Here is a 25,418-nt window from a genome sequence, read left to right as displayed (position 1 = left end):
AATTCCTTATCCAATCCCTATCCTCATCCTCATTGAATCTGGTCATTACAGACCCATCAGTTTTCATGTGATTTGTCTCTAAAATCCCAAGATTAACTCACTCAAGATATCATGCGATTTGGTTCATCTCATTTCAAGTTTCACTATTTTATCTTTTGACGTACTTTTTCAAGAGGTCGCCCATCTTGGTAGTACTCTAACTTGAAGATGTTTAATTTTGGAATTCCAAAGCTAAGTATTGACGCTATATCGAAAGGACACATCCGTGAGTCAATTTCAATTTTCACACACACACACACATTCCAAAATCACTCTCCATGTTTGATCACAGTTTGATTCATTCTTGCTTTATTCACCATTTTAGAAATCTACCAAGAAATGTTTCTTACCTAAGGCATTTGGCCTCGGTGATCTCTCCCCACATTTATCATACTCGGTCGTTACAAAGTTAAAGTTCGGGAACTATATTAAATAAATTAAAAATCAGGAATTATATTGCATATTTGACCAAAGTTTACGAATCATTTGTGTCTTTTATCCTTTGAGATTTTTTTTTTTTTTTTTATAAAAAGTTGATGAATTATATTGAAAAAATTGAATGTTTAGGGACTAAATTAAATATTTAATGATAGTTCAAGAAACAATTCAAACAAATTGAAACTCTAAAGATGACATAGTGCATCAGATCAAAATATAAGGACTATTTGTGTAATTTCATCTATACAAGAAAAACTTTTTCACGACAACTCATTCACATGCTTTAGAGGATATGAAGAAGGGAGAGCTAGAGTGAAATCCATTTCCACGGTCTAGGCACATTACAAATGTATGTTGTCCCCGACAATCCTCGTTCTGTAAATTATGGAAAGATTTGTCAATGACAATATAATAAATGCGCACATACGGTGTCACAGATGCACTTGCTGATCCCATGCTAGACAATTGGAATAAAAATTTTGTTAATTTAGTCACTCACTGTTTATCGCACTGGTCTTAATATTTTTGGCATCACTCTTTTTTTTAATCATTTTCTTCCAATATCCTCTGCCTGACTTCGTGAACTTGAAGAACTGATAGCTTTTTTTTTTTTTTTTTTTTAAAGGCAAAATGCTATTATTTTCCAGCTTCGCTCAATTATTTACTACTAGGTTATTCGATAATATCGTGTTTACCGATATATCTTGATCGGACAAATCGAAAGAGATGGACTCAAGTGGCACGAAAATAAAATTAAAGGACCAAATTGCACAAACAGTAAAACATAAATGACCAAAGCTGTACTGATGAGCGATGCACACGACGGTTAATTGCGAGCTTCTTATATGTGGAGGAAGTTCTGCTGATGAACCATAACAAAAGCCACAGAAGAACAGAGAATGATCAGAAACTCTAGAGCCACTTTCATTCACCAAAAGCACAGTAGTTAAAACTCACACCTGACGATTCAAGGTCGACAAAGCACAACAGGAGAAACGAAACCACGTAAGATTATACTTACTATGTAATAATACACCCGTACTACTATCATTCTCCAAAAATCAGGCCAACGAGAATGCCACTAGTCGATTTTAAGTGTAGTCAGAACGCCTGAATATAGAGACTTCGAACACAACACGGTTTTTCTCAACCAGTTCGAACACGCAAGCATCTCCTCTGCGCAAAAAAGTCTCCCTTGCAAACATGAGCCAACCTCCAGAAAATCTCCCACTGCCATACCTCTCTGAATGCTTGAATAACTTCACTGACCATGATCGATTCATATACTTCAGCGTCGCAAACTGAGGGCTTTTGCTGATATGACTCCGCATAAATCCGGCAGGTACATTCTATAGCATGTATTTGATGAACCAGAATTAGCCTTGACAAATTGAATTGAAGCCATGGATATTGACACAACATGGCAAATATTCTCAGGAGGAAACATGGGGAAAAAAAATTCAAACATAAAAACATGTATTGTATGCAATTTTCATGTGCAATTAGGTCATGCAAAGTCTCACCACACTGCAATATCTCAGACAACTGGGAGACATCTCGATTACAAATGTTGGGTGCACTGATCTGAACTTCCTGGCCATTTTGAGAGCAGGAGGACTTAGCCCTTTCGATCCATAAAAAACAGAGCTTGCTCTCCTCTCAGAGTTTCTGGTAACGCCTGCAAATGATCATAATAGACATGGTGAACATCCATCATATTCTGAGATGAGAGACTGTACTCATGTACTACAGTTCAGAGATGAACAAGCATATGAACTGATTCTCATGAACAGATTGATAAGAGTTCAACACGTACTCCTTTCAATTGCAAAATCTCTCCTTGAGGACATTGTAGTAGAGTCAAAAGAACAAACAAGGCAAGAAGTAAAATTTCAAAGGCTGCAAAAGGAGAACTCACGAGAAGAAAATGACATAAGTGAAACTGATCATTCTTGATTACAGTACACACCTTCATGGTTTTGAAGAACAAATCAGAGGTTTGTTCTTCTTTGAACTTGAGAACTCTCTGCCTCTCGATCGAGAGCGTGTACATATTAGATGCTTATGGGAATTGTTAGTATCTTCACCAGCTAGACCCAAACTCGCCTCCCCAGAAGCCCGTTTTGCTTTTTCACTCGTAATTTGACTTGGCCAACATTCCTCGGAGATTTTAACTGAGATGTCATCAGTTTCTTCCTTCTTGGGCAGGGGAAATTCATATTCAGCTTTTGATTTTGGACAAATTGCAGGATATTCAATTTCCAATGAACTTGTATTGAAAATTACAACTTGGAAGATGGAATTCCGTTCATATCTAAAGAGTATCAATTGACCAGGAACAATTGAGTAATAATCTACGAACTTTAGCCATCCTTTCCCAAGCAAAACCCTGCCATCATTCCGTTCCAATTGTACTGGCCAAATTTCACCGTTTGGAACCTTAAGAAACACTAAGCTTGAGAGGTCATTTCCATGTTTTTGCAAGAACTTCTTTGGCATCCCCTGTTCAAACACTTCAAATTTAGTAACTAGAGGGGGAAAAAGATTAAATGCATCAGGCACACACATACTCCTGTAAAACATAATTGAAAGGCAACAAATAATCTGAGGCTCGGTATTCCCATGAGAATGTAATAAAATATCCTAATTTCCTCCAAATAATTCGACAATAGGAAATTGCGACCATGCAAGTACATAGCATAGTGAAACACTGGAGAACCTTATTTAGCACTCTCACAAGAAATTTTGGAATTTAGATAGTGAACAAGTAATTGTCATGGCTCCATTTCAGCCCCCCCACAAAAAATTCTACGACTCCTTTGGCAATTTTATGAATCAGGCATGCAAATGCAATCACCCATCTTCAGAAACTCTCACTGAGACTCTTGTCAAACAGGGAACTAGATCGTGATAAGAAATACCCACGTCACCCAAATAGAGTAACCTGAGTTGCATGCATCCGGGGAAATAGTCAGGCCGAAGGCTTGAATACCAGTGTTATCCAAACGGGGAAAAGAACGAAAAAGAAATACCGAAATACCTCCATATTCCGGCCCCACTTTTTGCTTAAATTCAAATTACAACAGAAGATGCTTCAGTAGATGATTGGCACATGACAAGCAATAGCTTGAATTATGTTCCCATTCACAAGAAAATGCTCCTTAGTTGAGCCTCGGTCCTGGTAAACTAGTGTCATTTCTAGTACAAAATTCAACCTAACTAGGAAAAAGGAAAAAAACTCCAGGAACTAGTCAAATTCCGTGCGGGTTTCAATCCAAGGACTGGTCTAGAGAGACTAGTCACTGAAAAACGGAAGTACTTTCCTGCAACTGAACCTCCTTGCATGAACGCATTTCGCTCACTTCGGTCACACAAAAATGTCAGGTCAGCCGCACGATCAGCCAGAAAGAAAGACCCTCGACGGTAAAGATATACAGCGGGTGGGCAAAGCAGAATGAGATAGAAAAAAAAAACAAGAACCACTTGTGTGGGGGTGGGGTGGGCGCGTTATTACGGGCTTTCCGTCTGGAAGGGCATCGGAGGAGAGCATGATCTTGAAGAAATGAGGAGACTTGGGCGGTTCAAAGCCCTTCCGGCGAGCGGACGTCATCCTGCTGTGAGAGAAGAGCTCCTTTCAAGGTCTCATGCACTCGACTTTGTCTCGCCTGCTTCTCGGGTCGCGTCGTGCATTCCTGTGGCGGGTCATCAGTGTGTTCATCGGCCAGAGCAACGAAACCATCGCATTCTAGTCCAACTTCCATCTGGGTGAGAGAAGAATTCCCTGTAAACGGTGACAGGTGGAAGCCATGCCTCAGGTTGGTTTTCTTCCCGGCAAAGGCGATGCTCAGTGGCGATGTTGCTCCTGCTCTCATACGTGCAATGCTGAATTCGAATGCGTCGTCAAGCTTTTCCTCCTCCTGCGAACAACGATTTAAATTCTAAAATTTAGTCACGAAAGTGCAATATATTCCTAAAATTTTCAAATACAATTATATCTTAAAACTTGTCATGAATGTACAATTGAATCATAAAATTTTCACAAAATGCAATTAACGGATGGACTTAATTGGATCAATCTGATAAGTTTTAAAATTTGAATGCACTTGTTTTAAAATTCTAGAACTTAATTGCACCTTCATAACAAATTTGAGAATTTAACTATACTTTTAAAAGTTTTATGACTCAATTATACGTTCTCGGTGAATTTTAGAACTCCTGGTGCACTTATCCCAAAAATGTTACGTAGACTATGAATAACAAGTTGACGCAGCCATTGAAGAGTCAGCTAAGGGCAATTGTTCAGACGTTGATTGAGAAAACAATTGCAATTAGCGATGCATGATCTTATATGATACAAGGATTGTATCTCATAAGCATTGCATTCAATTTCTATAATTTAGCAATGATCAAAACTTGAAAAGACAAGCAAAGCGCGGCTAAACAAGATAAAGAGTAACTAGAATCTTGACAATCACCTTCACTCACCATCGCCATAGCACAGTTCTTTTAAGCACATTTCAGTTCTCAGATCCATTGGTTGTCCGAAAGAGATAAAGCAAGAACTCCATATGATAATGTGTAGCTTATAATAATGCTGATATCACTCTCCAAAATGATGGCAAGCATTCCGGTGGTAAGACTCCGCTCAGGCAGAACTCCCGAAAATAATACTGATACCGTTCCTTTTAGGGACTTTTCACTGCAATTTTTTTCTCTTTTGTTATCATTTATGTTAGAAAGACAGTTCAATATGAATAGCTATCATTTTATTCCCGCGTAAACTAGGAAACTGCTATGGATGCATTGTTAGAAATCAAAGTGAGATAAAATTTGGGATAAAAATGCCACTAGTACCAATTACGACATATTCTTCTAGAATGAAATGTGATGATACACTTCAAGAGAGGATGTATCTTATATCTGCATCTAAATCATTCCTTCCATCATTGCTGTTTTAATTCACAAAACAAGGGGAGACAACAACAATTATATTACGACAACAGAGTCTACTCAATCAGATGATTGCGATGGGAAGTACAGCAGTGCAAGTTGTCCCAAAATGTTGCGGAAACTATGTCATCATCAAACCGGGACAGAAGGTCTCAATGTGAGGAGTGCTTTCTTAATCCTCCTGAAAGCCTCCTGTAGAGTCGCGAGGGAAGAGGCATAAGAGATGCGGATGCAAGTGTCATCCCCACATGCACCCCCCGGGAGCAACGCAACCTATACAAAATAGAATTGAGAAAATTTCTCAAAGTCAGTCGGAAGCGGCACTATGATTCGCTATGATGCTATTTCTACTCAGCATTTCAGATGTCAACATTTTCGTGAGGGGCAATGTAGGAATTCTGTAAAAACATCTGCAGGAGTGTTCTTCTTTTCCTTGCATCTAGAGGAAGATAGACAAGCGCTTCAATGATTGATACCTGGGCCCTGTCAAGCAGGTATCGGCAAAGTGACTCCGAGCCATTGATTACACTGAAGCCTTCAACTTCAGCTCCATAATAACAACTTAAGTCGATGAAAAGATAGAAGGCTCCCTGCATATAGAAGCACATGGAATACAAAATTTCAATGAAAAGTGATTAGAAACGGCAAAACAGTGAAGGCCAGAGGAAGACTGAACAAGAATGATTAGTCTGTATGCCAGATCAACGCCTGATTTAGTACCTCAGGTTCTGAATACTTCACACCCTCCAGTTCCCCAAAGCTTTTAACCAAGAAATCTCGCCGTTCCCTAAAAGCTTTTACCATAGTCTCGACAGTTTTGCCTCCGGCATATCCCATCGACAGAGCGGCAAGTGCGGCCTTTTGAGCTATGCTACTGGCACTTGAAGTAAACTGCATTGTCAAACAAAATTCAGCCATTCGTGTAATGCTGATAGATAGTGCCAGACAAAGAACTGGGCAATTTCAATCAGAAAGCAATTGCTTCAAAAACTTGTGCTACACAAATTGGCTAACACCTCAACAACTTGCGTCATCCCAAGTCTACTTCAACATATTGGTGACTTATGTAACCAATGATCGTTTTGGTTACTTATGCCCCATCGGACAAAGAATTTTCCATATTGGACTCCAATTTCTTTTTAAAAAGCCACGTTGGAGCCAAAATTTAGTTTAATTATGAAGGTTGAATCCCGGAAAGTTCACTCAAATGAGCGGGTTTTCACCAATTTGGCACATAAATGATAAAAATAAAATTAATAATAATAATAATAATAATAATAATAATAATAATAATAATGATGATGATGATGATGATGATGAAAGTTATGATACTTGTGCCGTTCTTATCCCCAAGTGACAGAAGCCAATGCTCTCACTATGATACAAATTTCATCAACATAAAATTTCCTCTCTACAAGTTTGATTCCAATCAACTCCTAGGCAACCTCCATTGACAGCTTCAACAGTTCACACTGTTTCTTTCTATAAAATTAGATATTGATGCTGCACTATACCTGGCTCTGGATCTTTGCACAAGCTGAAATGAAGTGTTTTGGACCAGCAATATAACCAAGCCTCCAGCCAGTCATTGCGAACGCCTATAGATTTTCCAACATTTTAAAATCAGATACTTTGAAGGGCGCGTAGTAGAATATATGCTAGCAAAGAAGCAAAAACTAGATGAAAATGATAAATTTTATGAGATTGAAACTTAGGAGGCAACTAGTTCTCGAGAAGGAAAGGTTTCGAATTACCTTAGAAAACCCATTGACAGTGAGTGTCCTCTCCCACATGCCTGGCAAAGATGCAAAACTTGTATGTGCAGCTGGGGCATATATAATGTGTTCATATATTTCATCAGACAGTACCTGAAGAGTTTGCCACGGAATTTTTCCAAAACTTGTCAACTCAATCAAACATACAAAAGAAGCACAAAGAAAATCTTAGTCTGCTTCTAATACCAAAAGCCTGGGATGCTTCGCAACAATCTTAGCAATCTCTTCAAGTAATTTTTTGGGGTACACAGACCCTGTTGGATTTGATGGAGAACAAAGAATCAGAAGCCTGGATTTCTCAGTAAGCGTGGCTTCGAGAAGCTTATAGTCCATCAAGAAATTCCCAGAGATGCTTGTCGGAACAATAACAGGTGTGGTGTCAGCAAGCCGTGCTATTTCTGGGTAACTCACCCAAAAGGGAGCTGGAATTATAACCTGGGACAAAAGAATGCGGTCCATAATGCACAAGGGAAAAGTACAAATCCATATTTAGAAGAACAGCACTTAAAGTTCCTCCAAAAGGCATTAGGCGAGGAAATTTCATGCAAGTGGGAAAGTTCAGATGACTTTATTTAAGAGAGAGAAAACAATAAAGATGCTAAAAAATGATTTACCCATAGACAAGGATGAAAGAAATGGTAAGAATGATCAACATGATATAAGGAGAAAGGCTAACGAAACCAATACATTGGCCAAGACAATAGCAGTGGGGTCTTCATAAGGGAGAATAGGGAGAATAACTGTGGCAAGTCTGAGATTGACAGGCAAAATTACAAAGCAAAAAGCTGAGTATTGCAGAAGGTTTAGACTAACAGAATGCATGTACATTAGATCAAAACTGAATGAGAAGCTGCTTAGACTAGATGACTGAATAGAAGGGTTTTGATGCCTGAGTGATACAAGATATGTATCTGGAGGATGGTTAGGTCTGGATTGGGGAAATTCTCTCTCAAACTTCGCTAGAGAAACTAATAAGATCGATCCCTTCATACTCACCATTTTCAACTATTGAACTTCAGAGTTTGCATGCCTTTTACTTATTATGAACATATAGCCATTACCTTTAAATGCAATTTCAAAATGAAAGTATAAATGAATTCATTACCTGCAAAATAGATCTATGTCAAGACCACAATTTCACATCCTTCTAGAGTATTGCTTATATTAATAAACAAAAACCCAATGGTATCCCCCATAGAACTGCGAGGATATTAGAAGTAAAGTAGGCCAAATCAAATTCCTAAAGCATGGAACTTCCCTGCCTGGCCATTCATGACATACTCTATCATAGGTTGTAACCAAATTAAGTGTCTTGGGAAGAATGAATACGTGATCAAGCGAGATTTAATACAAAGAGTTTATAATTCAATAACAGCATATGAATATAAAAGTATGGAATTATATCTTCAGCTAGATTCATAACAAACTACAAAGCTACATGACCAAGATGTCATTACTCAGCACAACTTCACAGATGTAAAGTCATGTGACCTATCAGAAAAAGTTGCATCAAACAAGAAGTGGCTTAAAGCTGCTTTCAACTGCTAATTTACTTCAAAAGTTCAAATTTTATCATAGATGCCAACAATGGGCAAAATTGCCTCTCTTCAGTGTCTATAACTTATGGAATTGGAATTAAAACAAGGAAATAACTGAACATGTATCATAATAAATAAATAAATAAATAAAAAATCACTGGAATGATTTCCATAAGCAATGGGCAGACCTCATCTCCTGGAGAACAGACCGCCAAAACTGCCTGAAGAATGCTCTGTTTGGCACCATTACTAACAACAACCTGATCTGGTGTATATGAGATGCCATTCTCCTCTAAAAACAGACATAGAAAGCATGAATAAGCAAAGCAATAACCAGTAATTGTCATAACTAAATGACCTGCACAGGACTTATGTCAACCCACTGATCAGTCCTCTCAGATGGCAATGAACTGAGAAACAAAGAGAAAAACCTTTTAGCTTCTGACAGATCGCTGTGCGGAGTTCCAATGTGCCGGCATTTGATGTATATTTTGTATAGCCTTCTCGAATAGCATTAATTCCAGCCTTAGAAACGAAAGTGAAAGAAACTAATATCAGTTCACTCAGTCTTATATATATCAGATAATTAAGGCACCCGAAGCATTTTACCTCTGCTATGACAGAAGGTGTATCAAAATCAGGTTCTCCAGCTGCTAACATAATAACAGGTACACCAGCTTTTAAAAGATCAGTCGCCTGGTCAAGTATAGCCAATGTTTTACAAGGCTTCACAGCATCTACCCTTGAACTCAGAGTGAGGTCAACATCCATTTGTCCTGGACCACCTTGTGCTTTCACCACTGCAGTTATTTAAAGCAGCTGAATTTCCTTAGTATTATCTTCGGCTTTGGCGAGTGAAAAGGATCATCAGCAGTGAAATCTAGCAACCCAACTAAAATAAGGCGAGATGAAAGTTTTCAATAGTCAATATACTGCTTAAACAGCAGTAGAGAACCTCCATCACCCACAAACCGCAACAAAATGCATGACATACGTTATCACATCGACACCATTTAAACGCTGGTCATGCAACTTTTGGGTGAACAAACAGCATAAATTACAATATGCTCTTTCTTTTCCTACAAATTCCCTATTACTCTTTACTTCCTTCTTTCACTCGTAGGCTCATAGTGATCAACCCGAGGCCATGTATAAGCCATAACTCACATGACATCACCAATTTCGTTCCCAAACACAACCCCCCGGGCCTCGCCACGACTTAACTGCCATCGCATCCGATATCTAGCAAACTAATATGTAAATGAACTAACCCACTTGACTGGAACCCTCTGCCAGCAACAAAACGATACGATTCCCACTAAAGAATTTGAACTTTATAAGCAGTCAACGCATACTCCAAATCATTTAACACGAGCATCAAACCAACTTCGAGACAGAACAGGAGCCGATATGGGTTTCCCCACCGACCCATCATCGGAACTCGAAATTTCCCAGCGAAAGCTACAAGCAGAAGAAGGAATTTGGACGTACCTGAGGGGAGAGAAACTGGAAGGGAAGGAAAGAAAACTTGGGGAGGCGCTGTCGCTGCTTCGGATGCGCGTGAGAGACTGTGAAAAGCCACTGTCAGGGAGCACCAGCACTATTGGCTAAGCAACGTGGAGTCATCCTCCTGGAGAGCCGGCTTCTATTTTATGCCGTTAGAAAGTCGACATCCCAAAACTTTAAAATTCATGGGCAAAAAGGAGACCCATTTTGTAGTTGAAGTAGTTTATTCGAGAGGACCTGGGACTAATCACCATTAAAGTGCTAATCGAAATTTCCTTTGCCTAAGATGAATTTGAGTATAGGCTGGTCTTGAACTCCAATGCTAGCAACCATGTGTTAGGAGGGAGTATGATTACAGATTTCCAACTGTCAGAGATTTTTAAGTAAAATATCGAAAGAGAATTTTTCATGAAGCAATCATTTGTTTAGTTTGTATATCACACGTATATGCAAACTGGTTCTTAGGAATGATTTGAAGGTATGCTTGGCTTCATCTAATGTGTTACAAATGTTATTTATACTTGCATTCAAGCGGAGTTTGGTAGAAATTAAAACTTGAGAATCGGATCAGTGGAAAAAATTCCGGTTATAGGTTTTAAAATAAGGAGGATTGGTTTTAGATTCCAAAAATTGGAAAACCTATCCAAGCGGAACCAAGAATCAAGACCTTGAAATTTGGAATAAGTCTTTGTGTTTTTCTTGTTCTATATCTTTGCATAATCTCACAACATTCCATGGCATCCAATGATGAGTGGGTAATCTTACTAGTCTAAATTTTTATTTCCGATGATAAAATGTCTGAATATGAATTGTAATCACTGGATTGTTTATTAAAGATTATGATTCATCGCAATCATTTAATTAAGAATACATATATAACCTAGGTAGACCTTGGATTTGATCTTGAAAATTATGAAAAGATAGGTTCCAAGTTCCTAAGTACCTAGGTAAAACTTGGACGAAACGTAAAACCGCTTACACCTATTATTATTGCCATATGTTTGATTTGTATGACCATCATTGGTATGATTTGACTATATATACAAATCTAGATTTCAAAAATTGAGGAATTTGTTTCAACGAGTAAATTTTGGATGAAATTTACACGAAATCTAAAATCATCACTCTTATCGTATATTACCATCATTGATATGATTTGATTATATATATATATATATATACACACGCTTTTAGTCTCGCTTGAATTAGGGAAGTAAAAGGAACCACAATTTTATTTCTGCTAAAAATCAAAATGAGATATTGGGCTTCGCTTATTTCACTAAAAATGAAAATTTTAAATAATTTTTTTGAAATCCTCATTGATATCTCTGAATATTTTCATTAACGGTGATAAGTAATATCTAAACATTTTTGTCACAAAAATGGCTTCCATTTATTCATTTTTATAAATGACGAAAGTAATCATTTTTTTTTGTCAAATAAGCTGAATGAAAAATTTAACCTTATTCTTACCTTACCAAAAAAAAAAAATTTAACCTTGCCCATAATAATGGTACGGATGACAAAGGCCGGGATTGGACACGATGCATGGCAACTGTTTTCTCCTCTCTTTTTCGGATTTTCCATTGAAAAGTCCATTCCTTGAAGTATCAAGAGGTGAATAAAACTTCAAACAGTAAAATGTCACTTATGAGTGATAAATTTGAAATAACAATGTACATGGACATTTTCTTTTGGAACGAAATGCGATTATACACTTAAGAGATAATATATCTTAAATCTGCATCTAATCATGCTTCTTATCTTTACTAATTATTATTAAGAAAACAAGTAGAGACGACAAAAAATGGATTACGGCAACGAAGTCTATCTGACCAAATGATTATGACAGGAAGTACAACAGCAGCAGCTACTTCATGTAAATGCCGTGACAACTCTGCGATCATCACACCGGCACAGCAGGCCTCAGCGTGACAAGTGCTTTCTTAATCCTCTCGAAAGCCTCTTTTAGAGTCGGCAGAGATGCGGCATAGGAGATGCGGATGCAAGAGTCGTCCCCAAATGCGCCCCCCGGGACCAACGCGACCTATACAAAATGGTGCTCAGAAAGTTACCCAAAAGTTAATCGGAAACGGCACCAGGATGTTATATCTTATCAGCATTTCAGATGTTAACATTTTGGAGAGGGGCAACATAGGAATCCGGTACAAACACATCTGCAAGAGTGTTTTTTTTTTTGGCCCCCCCGGCAACTAGAGGAAGATAAACAAGCACTTGAATGATCCATACCTGGGCCTTGTCAAGCAGGTATCGGCAAAGTGACTCTGAGCTGTCGGTGCTCGAAGCCTTCAATTTCAACTCCATAGTAACAGCTGAAGTCGATGAAAAGATAGAAGGCTCCCTGCACATAGAAGCAAGTGGAATATGGGATTGCAACGAAAAGTGACGAGAAACAGCAAAGCAGAGTAAGGACAGGGGAAGACTGGAGAGGAATGATTAGTTGGTGTGCCAGGTCAATCTCAGATTTAGTACCTGAGGTTCTGAAATCTTCACACCCTCCAGTTCCCCAAAGCCTTTAACCAAATAATCTCGCCGTTCCCTGAAAGCTTTCACCATATTTTTGACAGTTTCGCCTCCAGCATATCCCATTGACAAAGCAGCAACTCCAGCCTTTTGAGATATGCTACTGGCACCAGAAGTGAACTGCAAGAATGCAAAACATATTCATCCATCCGACCCATGCTGATAGATAGTGCCAGACACAAAACTCAGGGAACTTTGAATCAGGAAGCAATCACTTCAAAAGGTTGTGTTACACAAATTGGCCACCATCTTAACCACTTGCTTCGTACCAATGTTAAGTTTGCTTCAACTTAATAGGTTTCAGAAACCAATGGTCTCTCTCTGTGACATTAAGTTCTTCATTGACATAAAATTTCCTCTCTACCAAGTTTAATTCTCATCAACTCCTAGACAACCTCTATTGACAGCTTCATCAATTGCTGTGTTTCTTTCTATGACAAATTAGATTTTTGATGCTGCCCTGTACCTGGCTCTGAATCTTTGCACAAGCTGAAATGAAGTGTTTTGGACCAGCAACATAACCAAGCCTCCAGCCAGTCATTGCGAATGCCTATACAAATTCCAACATTTTAAAATTAGATACTTTTATAAGGGCATGTAGTAGAATATATCCTAGCTTAGAAGCAAAAACTAGATGAAAAAGAAAACTTTATATGAAATTGAAATTTAGGAGGCGATTAGTTCTTGAGAAGGAAAGGGTTCTGATTACCTTAGAAAACCCGTTCACGGTGAATGTCCTTTCCCACATGCCTGGCAAAGATGCAAAACTTGTATGCGTAGCTGGGGCATACATAATGTGTTCATATATTTCATCGGACATAACCTGAAAAGATTGCATGGAATTTTTCAATATATTGTCAATTCAAACATTAGTAAGGAGCACGAATGAAATCTTAGTCGGTTTCCAATACCAGAAGCCTAGGATGCTTTGCAACAATCTTAGCGATCTCTTCAAGTACTTTTTTGGGGTACACGGAACCTGTTGGATTTGATGGAGAACAAAGCAGCAGAAGCCTGGATTTCTCAGTAATCGAGCGTTCAAGAAGCTTAGGGTCCATCAAGAAATTCTCAGAGATGCTCGTTGGAACAATAACAGGTGTGGCATCAGCAAGCCTTGCAATTTCAGGGTAACTCACCCAATAGGGAGCAGGAATTATAACCTGGGACATGAATAGTGGTTTGTAAATACACAAGGGAAGAACACAAAACCGTATTTAGAAAAACAGCACTTAACATTCCTCCAAGAAACACTATGCAAATAAATGATTTAATTATGGACAAGGACGAAAGAAATGGTTAGAATGACCAACATCATTTAAGGGGCAAGATTAATGAAACCAATACATTGGCCAAGATAAGAGCGAAGGGGACTTCATAACCGAATGATTGTGGCAAGACTAAAAGTGACAGGCAAAATTCCAAAGCAAAAGCTGAGTGTGGCAGAAGGATTAGATTAACAGAATGCACGTACATTGGATCAGAATTGAATGGCTAGCTGCCTAGACTGGATTATTGAAAAGAACGTTTTTGAGGCCTTACTGATACCAGATGTGTATCTGTAAGATGGCTACATCTGGATTGGGGAAATTCTCTTGCTCTAACTTCACTAGAGAAATCAATAAGATTGATCCTTTCATACTCACAACCTTCAAATTTTGAACTTCAGAGTTTACACCTTTTTGTTGTGATGAAGCCACTGCCAATATCCTCTTTCCATAACCTTTTATTGCAATTTTAAAATGAAATTACATATGAATTCATCACTTGCTGCCCCACAACAAACGAGATCTATGCCAAGGCCACAATTCACATCCTCTTAGAATATAGTTTATACCAACAAACAAAAACCCAACAATATCTAAAACTTCTCATAGAACTGCAAAGATATTTGAAGTAAAATGGGCCATATCACATGCCTAAAGCATGCAGCAGCCTTCCATGCCCGGCCCTTCATGACATACTCCATCATAGGTTGAGATCAAATGAAGTGTCTTCAAGAAGACAAAAAGGTGACAGGAGCAAGACTCAGGAAAAAGAAATTTTAATTCAATTACAGCATGTGATAAAAAGAGTGTGGAATTGTTTATTCAGTCAGATGCATAACAAACTACTAACACTTTATGACCAAAATGCCTCACTCATTACAACTTCACAGATATAAAGTCATGTCACCTATCAGAAGACATTGCATCAAACAAGAAGCGGCTTAAAGCAGCTTTCAACTGCTAATTTACTCCATAGGTTCAAATATATCATAGGCAAAATTGCCTCGCTTCAGCATAGATGACTTTTGGAGTTGGAATTAAAACAGGGAAATAACTGAATATGTATCATGATGAAAAAAATTTCACTGGCATGATTTCTTTAAGCAATGGGCAGACCTCATCTCCCGGAGAACAGACGGCCAAAACTGCCTGAAAAATGCTCTGTTTGGCTCCATTACTAACAACAATCTGATCTGGTGTATATGAGATCCCATTCTCCTCTAGAAAACAGACATAGAAAGCATTAATAAGCAAGCAATAAACAATAATTGTCATAACTAAATGTTCTGCGCAGGACTTGATGTCAATCCATTGATCAGTCCTTTTAGACGGTGATGGAGTGAGTAACAACAAGAGACAAACCTTTTAGCTTCTGACAGATTGCTGTGCGCAGTTCCAATGTGCCTGTATTTGGTGTGTATCTTGTATAACCTTCCCGGATAGCATTAATTCCAGCCTGTGGAACAAAAGTGAAAGAAGCTAATAATAATTCACTCAATCATACAGATCAGATAGTCAAGAGACCTGAAAATTTTTACCTCTGCTATGACAGCAGGTGTATCAAAATCAGGTTCTCCAGCTGCTAATGCAATAACAGGAACACCAGCTCTTGCAAGAGCAGCCGCCTGGTCAGTTATAGCAACCGTTTCGAAGGCTTCACAGAATTCACCCTTGGACTCAGGGTGAGGTCAATGTCCATTTGTCCTGGACCAGCTTGTGCTTTCACCACTGCAGTTATTCTAGGCAACTGCAATTCCTTCGTATTATCTACAGATCTGGCAAGTGACAAGGATCGTCAGCAGTGAAATCCAACAACCCCCGACTGAAATATGGCAAGACGAAAGTTTTCAAGAGTCAATGCACTGCTTAAACAGCAATAGAGAGCCTTTCTTTTGCAAACCGCGACAAAATACATATCATACATCACCATCATATTGACACCGGTTAAGTGCTGGTCATGCAACTTTTGGTTAACAAACATTAATGATTATCATCTACTCTCTCTTTTCTTACAAACTCCCCCTTCATCTTTTCTTTTACTAGCAAGATCACGGTGATCAACTATGGATAAGCGATGACTACCCTGATATCAACCATTTCCATCTCCCCCTGCCACGATTTAATTGTCATTGTGGCCAACACCAAGCTAACCAATACGCGAATGATTTAACCCATCTGCCCCAGCAATTTGAAAATCCAGAGCCACACATCTGGACATCTCTGCTGGGGACTACGCAATACAATTCCCATTAAAAAAATTCAACTTTCTCAAGCAGTCAACGTATTCTCATATTCGCAGAAGGAGATGAGGTTCGGCAATGTGCCTACGTCCTCGGACAAAGCCTTCGTTCTCTTTTTTTTAGTTATTTTTGTTGTGTGGAGCATCTGCCATTGTTCAACCATATGTACAAAGAAGGTTGCTACAACTAAGGAAACAAGCAGCCGGAATAAAAGACAGAAAAAGGAAGAGATCCCAGAATTATAGGAAGACAATATTAACAAATCTCCTTTCTTAAGATAGGAGAAAATCACGCCAACAAACCCACAATCATACAACACAAGGATCACATCCACTTCGCTACAGAACAGAAGGTGATTGCGTTTCTGCACAAACCCAGAAGCAGAAAAACTCGAAACGCCCCCAGCGAAAACAAGCAGCAAAAGGAACGGACTTGACTTACCCGAGGGAGAAACTGGAAGGGAAGGAGACGAGCTTGGAGGCGCCGCCCCAGCTGGAGCGGCTAAACCCGAGACACCGCTGGTTGAGAAGACCGCGAGACTGGGAAAGGCCAGTGCCAGAGGGAGCACCTGCAGTGGCGGCCATGACAAGTTGCTGGTGGGGTTCTTCTCGAGCTTTGCGCCAAGTGCCGTTGGTGGATTCGTCAGCGAATGTCAAAGGGCGGGCATCGCCTTTTTATGGTCTTTCGCTCGTGAAGAATTTGGTGGAGGGGTTGGTGGGAAAGCCAGGCACCAAGAGAGGGTTTGGTGTGGGCCGCTATTCAAGGTGCCAACTCCCCCGTTGTCTTCCATATCGTCTCGGACACTCTCCTTCCCGGGGGGGTCGACACCGATGTTGACCGCCCGGACATCATCGGTCTGAGGTTACCCGTCTTGGAAAATCTACGGTCTGGATTCGAGTAGATGTGTGTCTCGGCTGGCCACGTTCTTCATAGTAGCGGGCCCGCAAGGAACGAGCATGTCGCATTTGATCGAACTCATTTGAGACATGTTTGATCCTAAGGTTATATTTGATAGTCAAGATAGAATTTAGGATTAGATAAAATTTATCATATCTTGTGTTTGCTAACTGTTTGAGATAAGATAAAATCGGATATAAAATATATAATGAGAATAAAATTATTTGATGAGAAGGTAAGATAAAAGTAAATATGACTTTTAATATTCATAATATAAAATTTATTTTTTCCGAATAACAAACATCTAAATTTAATAAAATAAAAATAATATTTGAATTATAATATAAAAATATAAATTATCAAAAAAATAACAATAATTTTTTTTTTATTTGTATATTCGAATTTCTTTCTATCTCATAATATAAATTCATTATATATTCATATACATATTTACCATTATAGTTATTACATATTTTAGTATTATAGGTTTATTAGAATAGTGTACTATTTAATAAAGTTTTATTAGAGAATGATGAAGGGGAAAAAGAAAAAAAGAGAGGGAAAAATGATAAAAAAAATAAGTAAATAAAGATGAAGTAGGTATAAGTGTAATTTTTAGGTCCATTTACACTAATATGCTCATTATATCAATATAATAGACATGATAGGATGTGAAAATATCTATCTTTATTATTTTGATTCATCAAATAATGAATAGGACTAGAGTTTATATTATATCCTATCCAATTTTGTCCTAACTAGAAATTTAGACTACCAAATGTAGTCTAAGAGTTCATTTTGCATTTGACGACGACTGATGAGTAGGTGAGATTGACCGGTTTGCATTACGTTTTAGTTGGTGAGCGACCGGTTTACTTTACATGGGACTTTCTGCTTCGCCAACTTGGGAATGGTCTAAACGCCAGTTTCCTGCCGTAGCTTCTCACATTCAATGCAAATGGATTAAAAGAACAATTCTTGTTAGAAACCCAGGAGTCTTAACTTTCTAACAAACCACTTTGACCACGTGTTTCAATGCAGCAGCTCAAATTTTAACTGCTCATTTCATAACCTACTACAAGTAGACAGAGAGAGCAAATAAGAGGTCCATCCATTTCTTACGCATTATTGTTGCGAACAACACAGGGACAGACATCAGCCTCAACCCGACCTCCAGAACGAATGTCGGTGCTCTTCTCCTTAAGCTTGACCCGAGAGAGCGACGGTAGGTAAGTATAATCAATGTGAAAAGGTACAATCCAAAGGAGAACTCATGTTTGTTCCTCCATTCAAATGAAATCTAGAGAAAGCCTGCGCATTAAGGCGGGAACACTCTTCCTCTGTACATGCCGTCTAAAATGCTACTTTTGCAGCGACTACTCTACTTAAGATCCTCAAAAAAAGTCTTCACCGCGAATTTTGCTCTAGTCTAGGTGCACATTTACACTGGATAAAACATTTTCATGCCAATTCATCCGCATGCTATAGAGAAGGTGAAGAAGGGAGAGATAAAAGAGTGAAATCCATTTTCGCGGTCTGTGCACATTGCATACATATGTTGTCATCAACAATCCTTGTTCTGCAGATTATCGAAAAGATTGTCAGCGACAATAAAAAAAAAAAAAAATGAGCTCAAACAATGTCACTTATGTACTTGTTGATCCCATGCTAGTAAACATCCAACCAAAATGTTCCTTGACTCAGCCATCGAACTTTTCTTGAACATCACTATCGTCAATATAGACAGTCTACAACATGTGGAAATCACACCATTCCCCCAAAAGTTGGAGGCAGTGACTGCTAGCGGCAAGGTAACTTTGTTTTCCAATGCACGACACCCCCTTTAGTTTTCAGCTTTTCCACCACATTGATATTATCCAAACATCCTCTTTTAAGTGCTTGCCATTTGCATTGTTACCCAAAAGATTTTCTTTCTCCTGCTTTCCTGCAACCGAAATATTCAACATATATAAAACACAGAAGAACAGCAGAAAAATATAGATTAAAGGCCATCAAACATAGAGGAAGAAGCTCATAACCCTATCGGTCAATAAGGGATGAAACAACCGAACACTCCATGACTTGAATTGGTGCATGTGCATTGCAAATAGCAGAACCACTTGAAACAGAAAACCAGTCATTTTAAGTAGCTGCTAATAGTCAAACATCAACTTGCTTTTACCAGCAAACTTTGCAAGCTTTAAAGATCTGAAGTCAAGCCAAAATTTCTAGGATGACCAGGAAGTTATTCAAAATTAGGTCCTAGAAGACTTAACTTCTACTTTCTTAGGACATGGCACGCAATTGTAGAGCAGGTTTCTAATAAATTAGTTTGTAAAATAACTCGTGAGGAAAGCATCAGGTTTAAGACGAAAAGAATTTGGTAGTTGTTCTAATCACAGAATTCAAGGCGAACATGACATTGGCTTGCAACTCCACAAAACTTAGGAGTATTTGGCAATATGTCAACATTTGTATGCCATTAAGCACCTTCGCAGAATGAAGAGGCAAGACTAGATTGACAATAAATGACTTATCTCTAATTCCAGTGTAAAGAAGATACACAAATTGTATACTTCATTCGTTAAGATAGTTATTTAATTTTCCTAAGCAATTGTTCATACTGAAACTCTGAAGCAACAGCTGGTGTAAAAAAAGGATGTTTAGGACTGTTTAAACAGAAGCAAAACTCAGTCCCTCTGATGGAGAAACAAAGCTAAGCAAATCCAGAGACACATTCAACAATTACCAGTAGAAATGCTGACAAATGCAATTCCAAGGAACTTATGGACAACATATAAGATCTGGGTCAGCTAGACCAGCAACTAGATGCCCCGGACAAAATCTATGGAGTGTGGATTTTCTGTAACATCACTCCTCTTACCTATCTCTGACTAGTGAAGGAAAGAATGGAAAGGTTTGATGTGCACCTTGGAGAGAGAAAGATTGTCAGCCTCTGCAGGCTTCATCTTCTGGATTTTCTAACTTAACACGTTGATAATCAACATTAAATTTCTCTACAAGACAAAGATGTTCAAGACTACTGGAATTCTATAAGGAAAGAATGACAAAGGCATCATATTTACCCACTCTAAAATAATAACAACAGCAAACCAAGCTTTATCCAACTTAGTGTGGTCTAATAATGCTTAATTTAGTCAATCCCTCATCCAAGCTCCAAAGTGCAGTTCCTCCATGTAACACACATTTACATCTAGTCTATTATGGTCAAACAAGCTTGTGGAGCACTACACGTTTATAACTTAGGTTAGATAAGGTCATTCTTTTGCCCAAACTCCATACTAATATTGATATGGAGTCTATAACATAAAGTGTATATGGAGTACCTAATCCTTAACCTAAATTATACTCCCTGACCAATTCCTTAAGCAAGACACGTAGGGGAGAAGTGCAACATGGAGACATGACAAGGTACCTGATCTATATTTAAGTCAGCAAGGACATCATGGAGTCCTACATCGGGAAGAAGCACAACATGAAGACACAAGGGACTCCATCTATTTCATGGAACCATATTCTAGACAATGACAGTTCTACCGAGGGATTAGAGATGTGCAAACAAAACAATCATTCTATAGCTACCATATACATATATTGCAATCATATCCACATTATCATTAGCATAGACCCAATGTAGACGATACACTGCAGTATTCAACTCCATTCCCTTTTCTCAGAAGAAAAAAAGCCAAACATATTCAGATAATCATTCAATGAAATTGATGACATTAGTAAGCAAACTGTTGTATGACAGTGAAAAGAAAGTACCATCAAATCCTGGTACACGATGAATCAAAATCATCTGGAGCCACTCGCGCAATCAAGTGCTCAAAGTCTTCTTAATATCCGAATGATTGACATATGCCAACTCGTACATACTACACAGATTCACCACCAGAGACTCATTCAAGGCAAAGGTAGGAACCCTTTCAAGCGCGTTCTCCAACACCTTAATTGAATCCGACAAGTCCCTCAAATACATCAAACAAAGCGCCTTATTGTTGATCGCCACCACATCCGAATCATCTCTTTCGATACACTCCTCATACTCCCTCACAGCCGACACATAATCCTTCCCCACCAAATACAACATGGCCTTATTTCTATTCACAAGATTCTTCAGCTCAACCTCACTCAACGACCCACGACCCTTCCCTTCGCTCGCCATCCCCTCGATCTGCTTAAACGAGCTCTTTGCGCCCTCCAGATCCCCGATCTGCATCTGAATATACCCCAACCTCGACACCAAAACCGGGTCCTCTGAATAACCCCTCCTAAACATATCCCTGATCAAATCCAAGCACACACTGAACTCCTTATAACTCAAATGATTACCCACGATGCTATTCATCACCAGAACCTCCCTCCTCCTCCAAGCGCTCACCGACTCGTCCTCCTCGGACGAACCCTTGTTCCTTCTCTCCTCCAATTTCCCTCTGACGAAATCCAGAAGCGCGTAGAACCGATCCAACCCATCCTGGCGGCTGCCCAACTTGATCGGGATCACGCAGTTCAGCCACCGGAGGCAGAAGGGCACCATCGAGCCGGACCGGCCAGGGTAGATTTGTGGGTAGGACTCGTACTTGTACTCGGGGGACTCGAGATCCTGGAGGGACTCGAGCTCGGTGGAGGCGTCGGCGAAGCGACGGAGCTTGGCGAGGGCGAGGGCGTTGTAGGAGAGGTAGGCGAGGTGGTCGTGGGGGTGCCGGAGGAGGGAGAGGGACCGGGCGCGGGCGACCTTGTCGAGGACGGACCGCCACGAGCCGCGGCTGGCGAGGTCGTCGAGGGACGCGAGCTCGTGGGCGAGGTCGTCGAGGGAGGAGAAGGAGGCGGACGGGTTGGTCAGCGGGTCGCCGATCGGCGGCGGCGGCGGCGGCGGCGGCGGCGGCGGCGGCGGCGGCGACGTCGGAGGTTCTTCCATGGCTTCCCTTCTTCCCCAAGTAGTTTTCTCGAGTCCTCTCTCCTCTACCCACGCAGGAGAGAAAAGAATGGGAAGGAAAACGGGTCGGATCGAGTCTCCAGGGTCCGGCTATTCCGGTTCCGGATCTTCTTAATTCGGGCCTTTCGGTTTGGCTCAGGTCGGGTCGGTCAGCCTTTAAAAATATAAAAAATCTCCGGGATAATTCCAAAAAGGGCTAGAAGTGTCGCTATTTTTTGAATAAAACTCAAATGGACGTTGTTTTCAAATAAGGACTTACAGTGACATTACTTTCTTAAATAAGGGTCTTAAGTGAATGTTGTTTCAAATGAGGATTCGGAGTGATTATGTTTGTTTCAAATAAAAATCTGACTTTCCAACGATTAATGATATTTTCGTCATTAGTCATTTTACCTTTTTTTTTCCTTTTTTTTTTCTTGGTTCTTCTTTCGGCCATTGGCAATGCTCACAAAGGGTTGGGCGAGGGCCGCCCTCATCGGCGAGGGCACCCACTCGGCCACAGGTGAAGGACGGCGTCGCCTAAGCGAGGTGACCCTCGCCCGGGGGCCATCCGTGAGGTCGGCCCTTGCCAGCCCTAGGCAGGGTTGACCCTTACCAGATCGGTCGCTGGTAAGGGTGGTGGTTGTCCACTGGCAAGGGTGGTTGAGCCCCTGCTTGGGCCTCACCCAAGGCCGACCTTGGCCAAATCTGGCAAGGGTGGCCTTGCTCGCAACTAGCGAGGCCTAGGCAAGGGTGGTCGAGCCCTTGTCTAGGGTAGGTGAGGCTTGGTGGTCGCCCGGCCCTCACCGGCACAAGCCACGAGTGAGGCCACTCTTGCCTAGGGCTGGTGAGGGTTGACCTTAAGGATGGCCCTGAACGAGGGTTGCCTCTCTTATGGCTGGCGTGGGTGGCCCTCGCCTAGCCATCTGTGGGCATCGCCAGTGATGGCGGCTAGCCACTATTGAAGAGGAAGAAGAGGAATTAGGAAAAAAAAAAGTAAAGAAAAAGAAAAAGAAAAAAAGGGCGAAAATAAGGGAAAATGGCAAATAACGAAAATACCCTTGACCAGTCGAAAAATTTAACTGGCCAGTGACCGGCGATGCCAGGTCCTTATTTAAAACAACCAAAGCCACTTTAGACCCTTATTTAAAACAACCAAGGTCACTTCAAGTTTTTATTTGAAACAAAGTTTACTTTGGGTCCTTATTTGAGAAAATAATGGCATTTTGAGTCCTTTTTGAAAATTTCCCAAAATCTCCCCTTCTCTTCATTTGCGCGCTTGTCTTTTCGCTTTCCTCTCCCGTAGCCGCGCCCCACCCTCGAGTTTCGTTCGGTGTCAAGCGCCGCCGCTGCCGCCCGGTCGGAAGGTATGTTTGTTATGCTATTTCATGGACTAATTTAATACTTTAAAGAGAATGTTATTTTATTAATTTCATGTTTCTAGGATTGCTTAAGAGCATTAGATGGCACATATATAAGGGTACGTGTTCCAGAGGTTGATAAACCAAGTACCGAAATAGAAAGGGTGGGGTTGCGTCCAATGTATTAGGAGTTTGCTCATGTGACATGAGATTCATTTATGTTTTACCTGGATAGGAAGGCTCAGTAGCAGATTCTAGAGTGCTTTGAGATGCTTTAGTAAAACCCAATGGTTTGAAGATCCCCGTTGGTAAATAAGCCTTTATCAATATATTGCATTCTATGTATTGTGGGTTTTAAAGGTTCTAAGACAATTAATAATATTATCATTTGTTATTGGGTAATTATTATCTTTTAGATGCTGGATACACAAATGGGGAGGGCTTTCTTGCTCTTTATAGAGGTACTCAATACTATCTATTTGAGTGGATAGAAGGTCGTACACCATATTCCCCCGAGAAGTACTTCAACATGAAGCATTCTCAACCTAGAAATGTTATAGAAAGATGCTTCGGTCTACTTAATTTTAGGTGGCCTATTCTTAGGAGTCCATCTTTTTATCCAATTAGAACGCAAGGTCGAATAATCATAACTTGTTGCCTTCTGCATAACTTGATAAGAAGAGAAACGGCTATTGATCCAATCAAGGCACAGTCAGATGAAGTTGCTACCACTATTGAAGATGTGGAAACACTTGATGTTGTTGAGCCATCGGATCATTGGACAACATGGAGGCAAAATATGGCAGCGCAAATGTTTAATGAGTGGAATGCTAGTCAAGGACATGGAGGAGTTGTATGATTTTATATTAGTTAAAAAAATCATTTGTTTCCCATTGTTGCAAGACTTGCATTATAAGATTTTTTTTTTCCATTTCTATTAGACATGTGTAATATGGTGCTAGTTTGTCATTATTAAGACATATATTTCCTATATAATGTTTGAATTATGGCTTTATCATTGTCAATTTGAAGTACTATGTTGTCTCTATCATTAAATTTTCTAAAATTGCAATGAGATGTTTAGGAATGGAAGGTAGTGATTTCAGTCAAACTCAAGGAAGAGAACAAAGAGAGACCGGCATGTATGGATAATAGATGAAGAAATGCACTTCTAGATGGTCTAGAAGAATTAGTTGCACAAGGAATGAAAGCCGATAACGGCTTCAAGAGTGGTTACATGATTATGTTAGAGAAGTGGTTTGAAGAAAAGTTCCATGGTTCTAGCATCAAGGGTAGTCCTCACATAGAGTCGAAAATAAAATACTTGAAAAAGCTGTATAATCAAATATATGACAAATATATGACTTGAGGAATCAAAGTGGCTTTGGTTGGGACAATGAAAAGCATTGTGTTGATATTCATTATGAGGATAGTTAGCAAAAATATTGCAAGGTTTGTGTTACTTCTTCTCATTTTTCTTCTTTATTAATTGTTTCATTTTTAACAAAATAATATATTTTTTTCTTTGTGGACCTATCCAGGAGCTGCTTCTTTGAGAGGGAAGTCCTTCCCTAAATATGATCTATTAGTAGCCGTATTTGGAAAAGACCGTGCCAAGGGAAATCTCAGTGAAGACCCTTGAAGCTCATGTGGCTGTAATCATGATAACGTGGCAACCAAAGTGTAAGTCAAAACTTACCACCACTACCATCTTCTCAAACACAAAATGTTTCTAATTCTTCAAGGAAAAAAAAAGGGCTAAAGCAAGTGACAAATGAGCTACTGGCTGAGTTGAGATAGCAATAACTTTTGGCTCATTCTTGAAAAAAGCTAACGAGAGAATGGAGATGATCACTAGCCGCATCAGACATGTTAAGGATTTGGATAATGACAAACGAAAAATCAATGAGGAGCTTCTTCAAATGT

The 25,418-nt window shown here is 39.6% G+C and overlaps 2 protein-coding genes and 1 pseudogene across 2 annotated transcripts; all 3 read right to left on the bottom strand.

Annotated features, from left to right (window-relative positions):
- Positions 1–5,306: 5,306 nt before the first annotated feature.
- On the bottom strand, positions 5,307–10,221 carry LOC120286347 (bifunctional aspartate aminotransferase and glutamate/aspartate-prephenate aminotransferase-like). Its single transcript, XM_039301379.1, has 10 exons — positions 10,096–10,221; positions 9,350–9,540; positions 9,172–9,265; positions 8,929–9,032; positions 7,389–7,637; positions 7,182–7,295; positions 6,942–7,025; positions 6,148–6,318; positions 5,904–6,017; positions 5,307–5,700 (listed from the first exon to the last, which is right to left on the bottom strand). The coding sequence occupies exons 1-10, from the start codon at positions 10,103–10,105 to the stop codon at positions 5,560–5,562; spliced, it is 1,272 nt and encodes a 423-aa protein (XP_039157313.1). The 5' UTR covers positions 10,106–10,221; the 3' UTR covers positions 5,307–5,559.
- A 1,931-nt stretch (positions 10,222–12,152) lies between these two features.
- Positions 12,153–17,023, bottom strand: LOC120288078 (annotated as a pseudogene).
- Positions 17,024–18,698: 1,675 nt separating this feature from the next.
- LOC104420253 (trafficking protein particle complex subunit 12-like) lies at positions 18,699–22,217 on the bottom strand. The gene is given in 4 exon segments (XM_039302265.1): positions 18,699–18,771; positions 20,982–21,036; positions 21,039–22,085; positions 22,116–22,217. Coding segments are annotated over 3 exon segments (1,119 nt in total). The 5' UTR covers positions 22,135–22,217; the 3' UTR covers positions 18,699–18,771; positions 20,982–20,983.
- Between the last annotated feature and the right edge of the window lie 3,201 nt (positions 22,218–25,418).

The sequence above is a fragment of the Eucalyptus grandis genome, chromosome 9 (genome assembly GCF_016545825.1).
Source record: "Eucalyptus grandis isolate ANBG69807.140 chromosome 9, ASM1654582v1, whole genome shotgun sequence".
In the NCBI taxonomy this organism is placed as follows: Eukaryota; Viridiplantae; Streptophyta; class Magnoliopsida; order Myrtales; family Myrtaceae; genus Eucalyptus; species Eucalyptus grandis.
The sequence above is the reverse complement of the archived record's forward strand: the minus strand, read 5'-3'. Positions and strand labels throughout refer to the sequence as shown.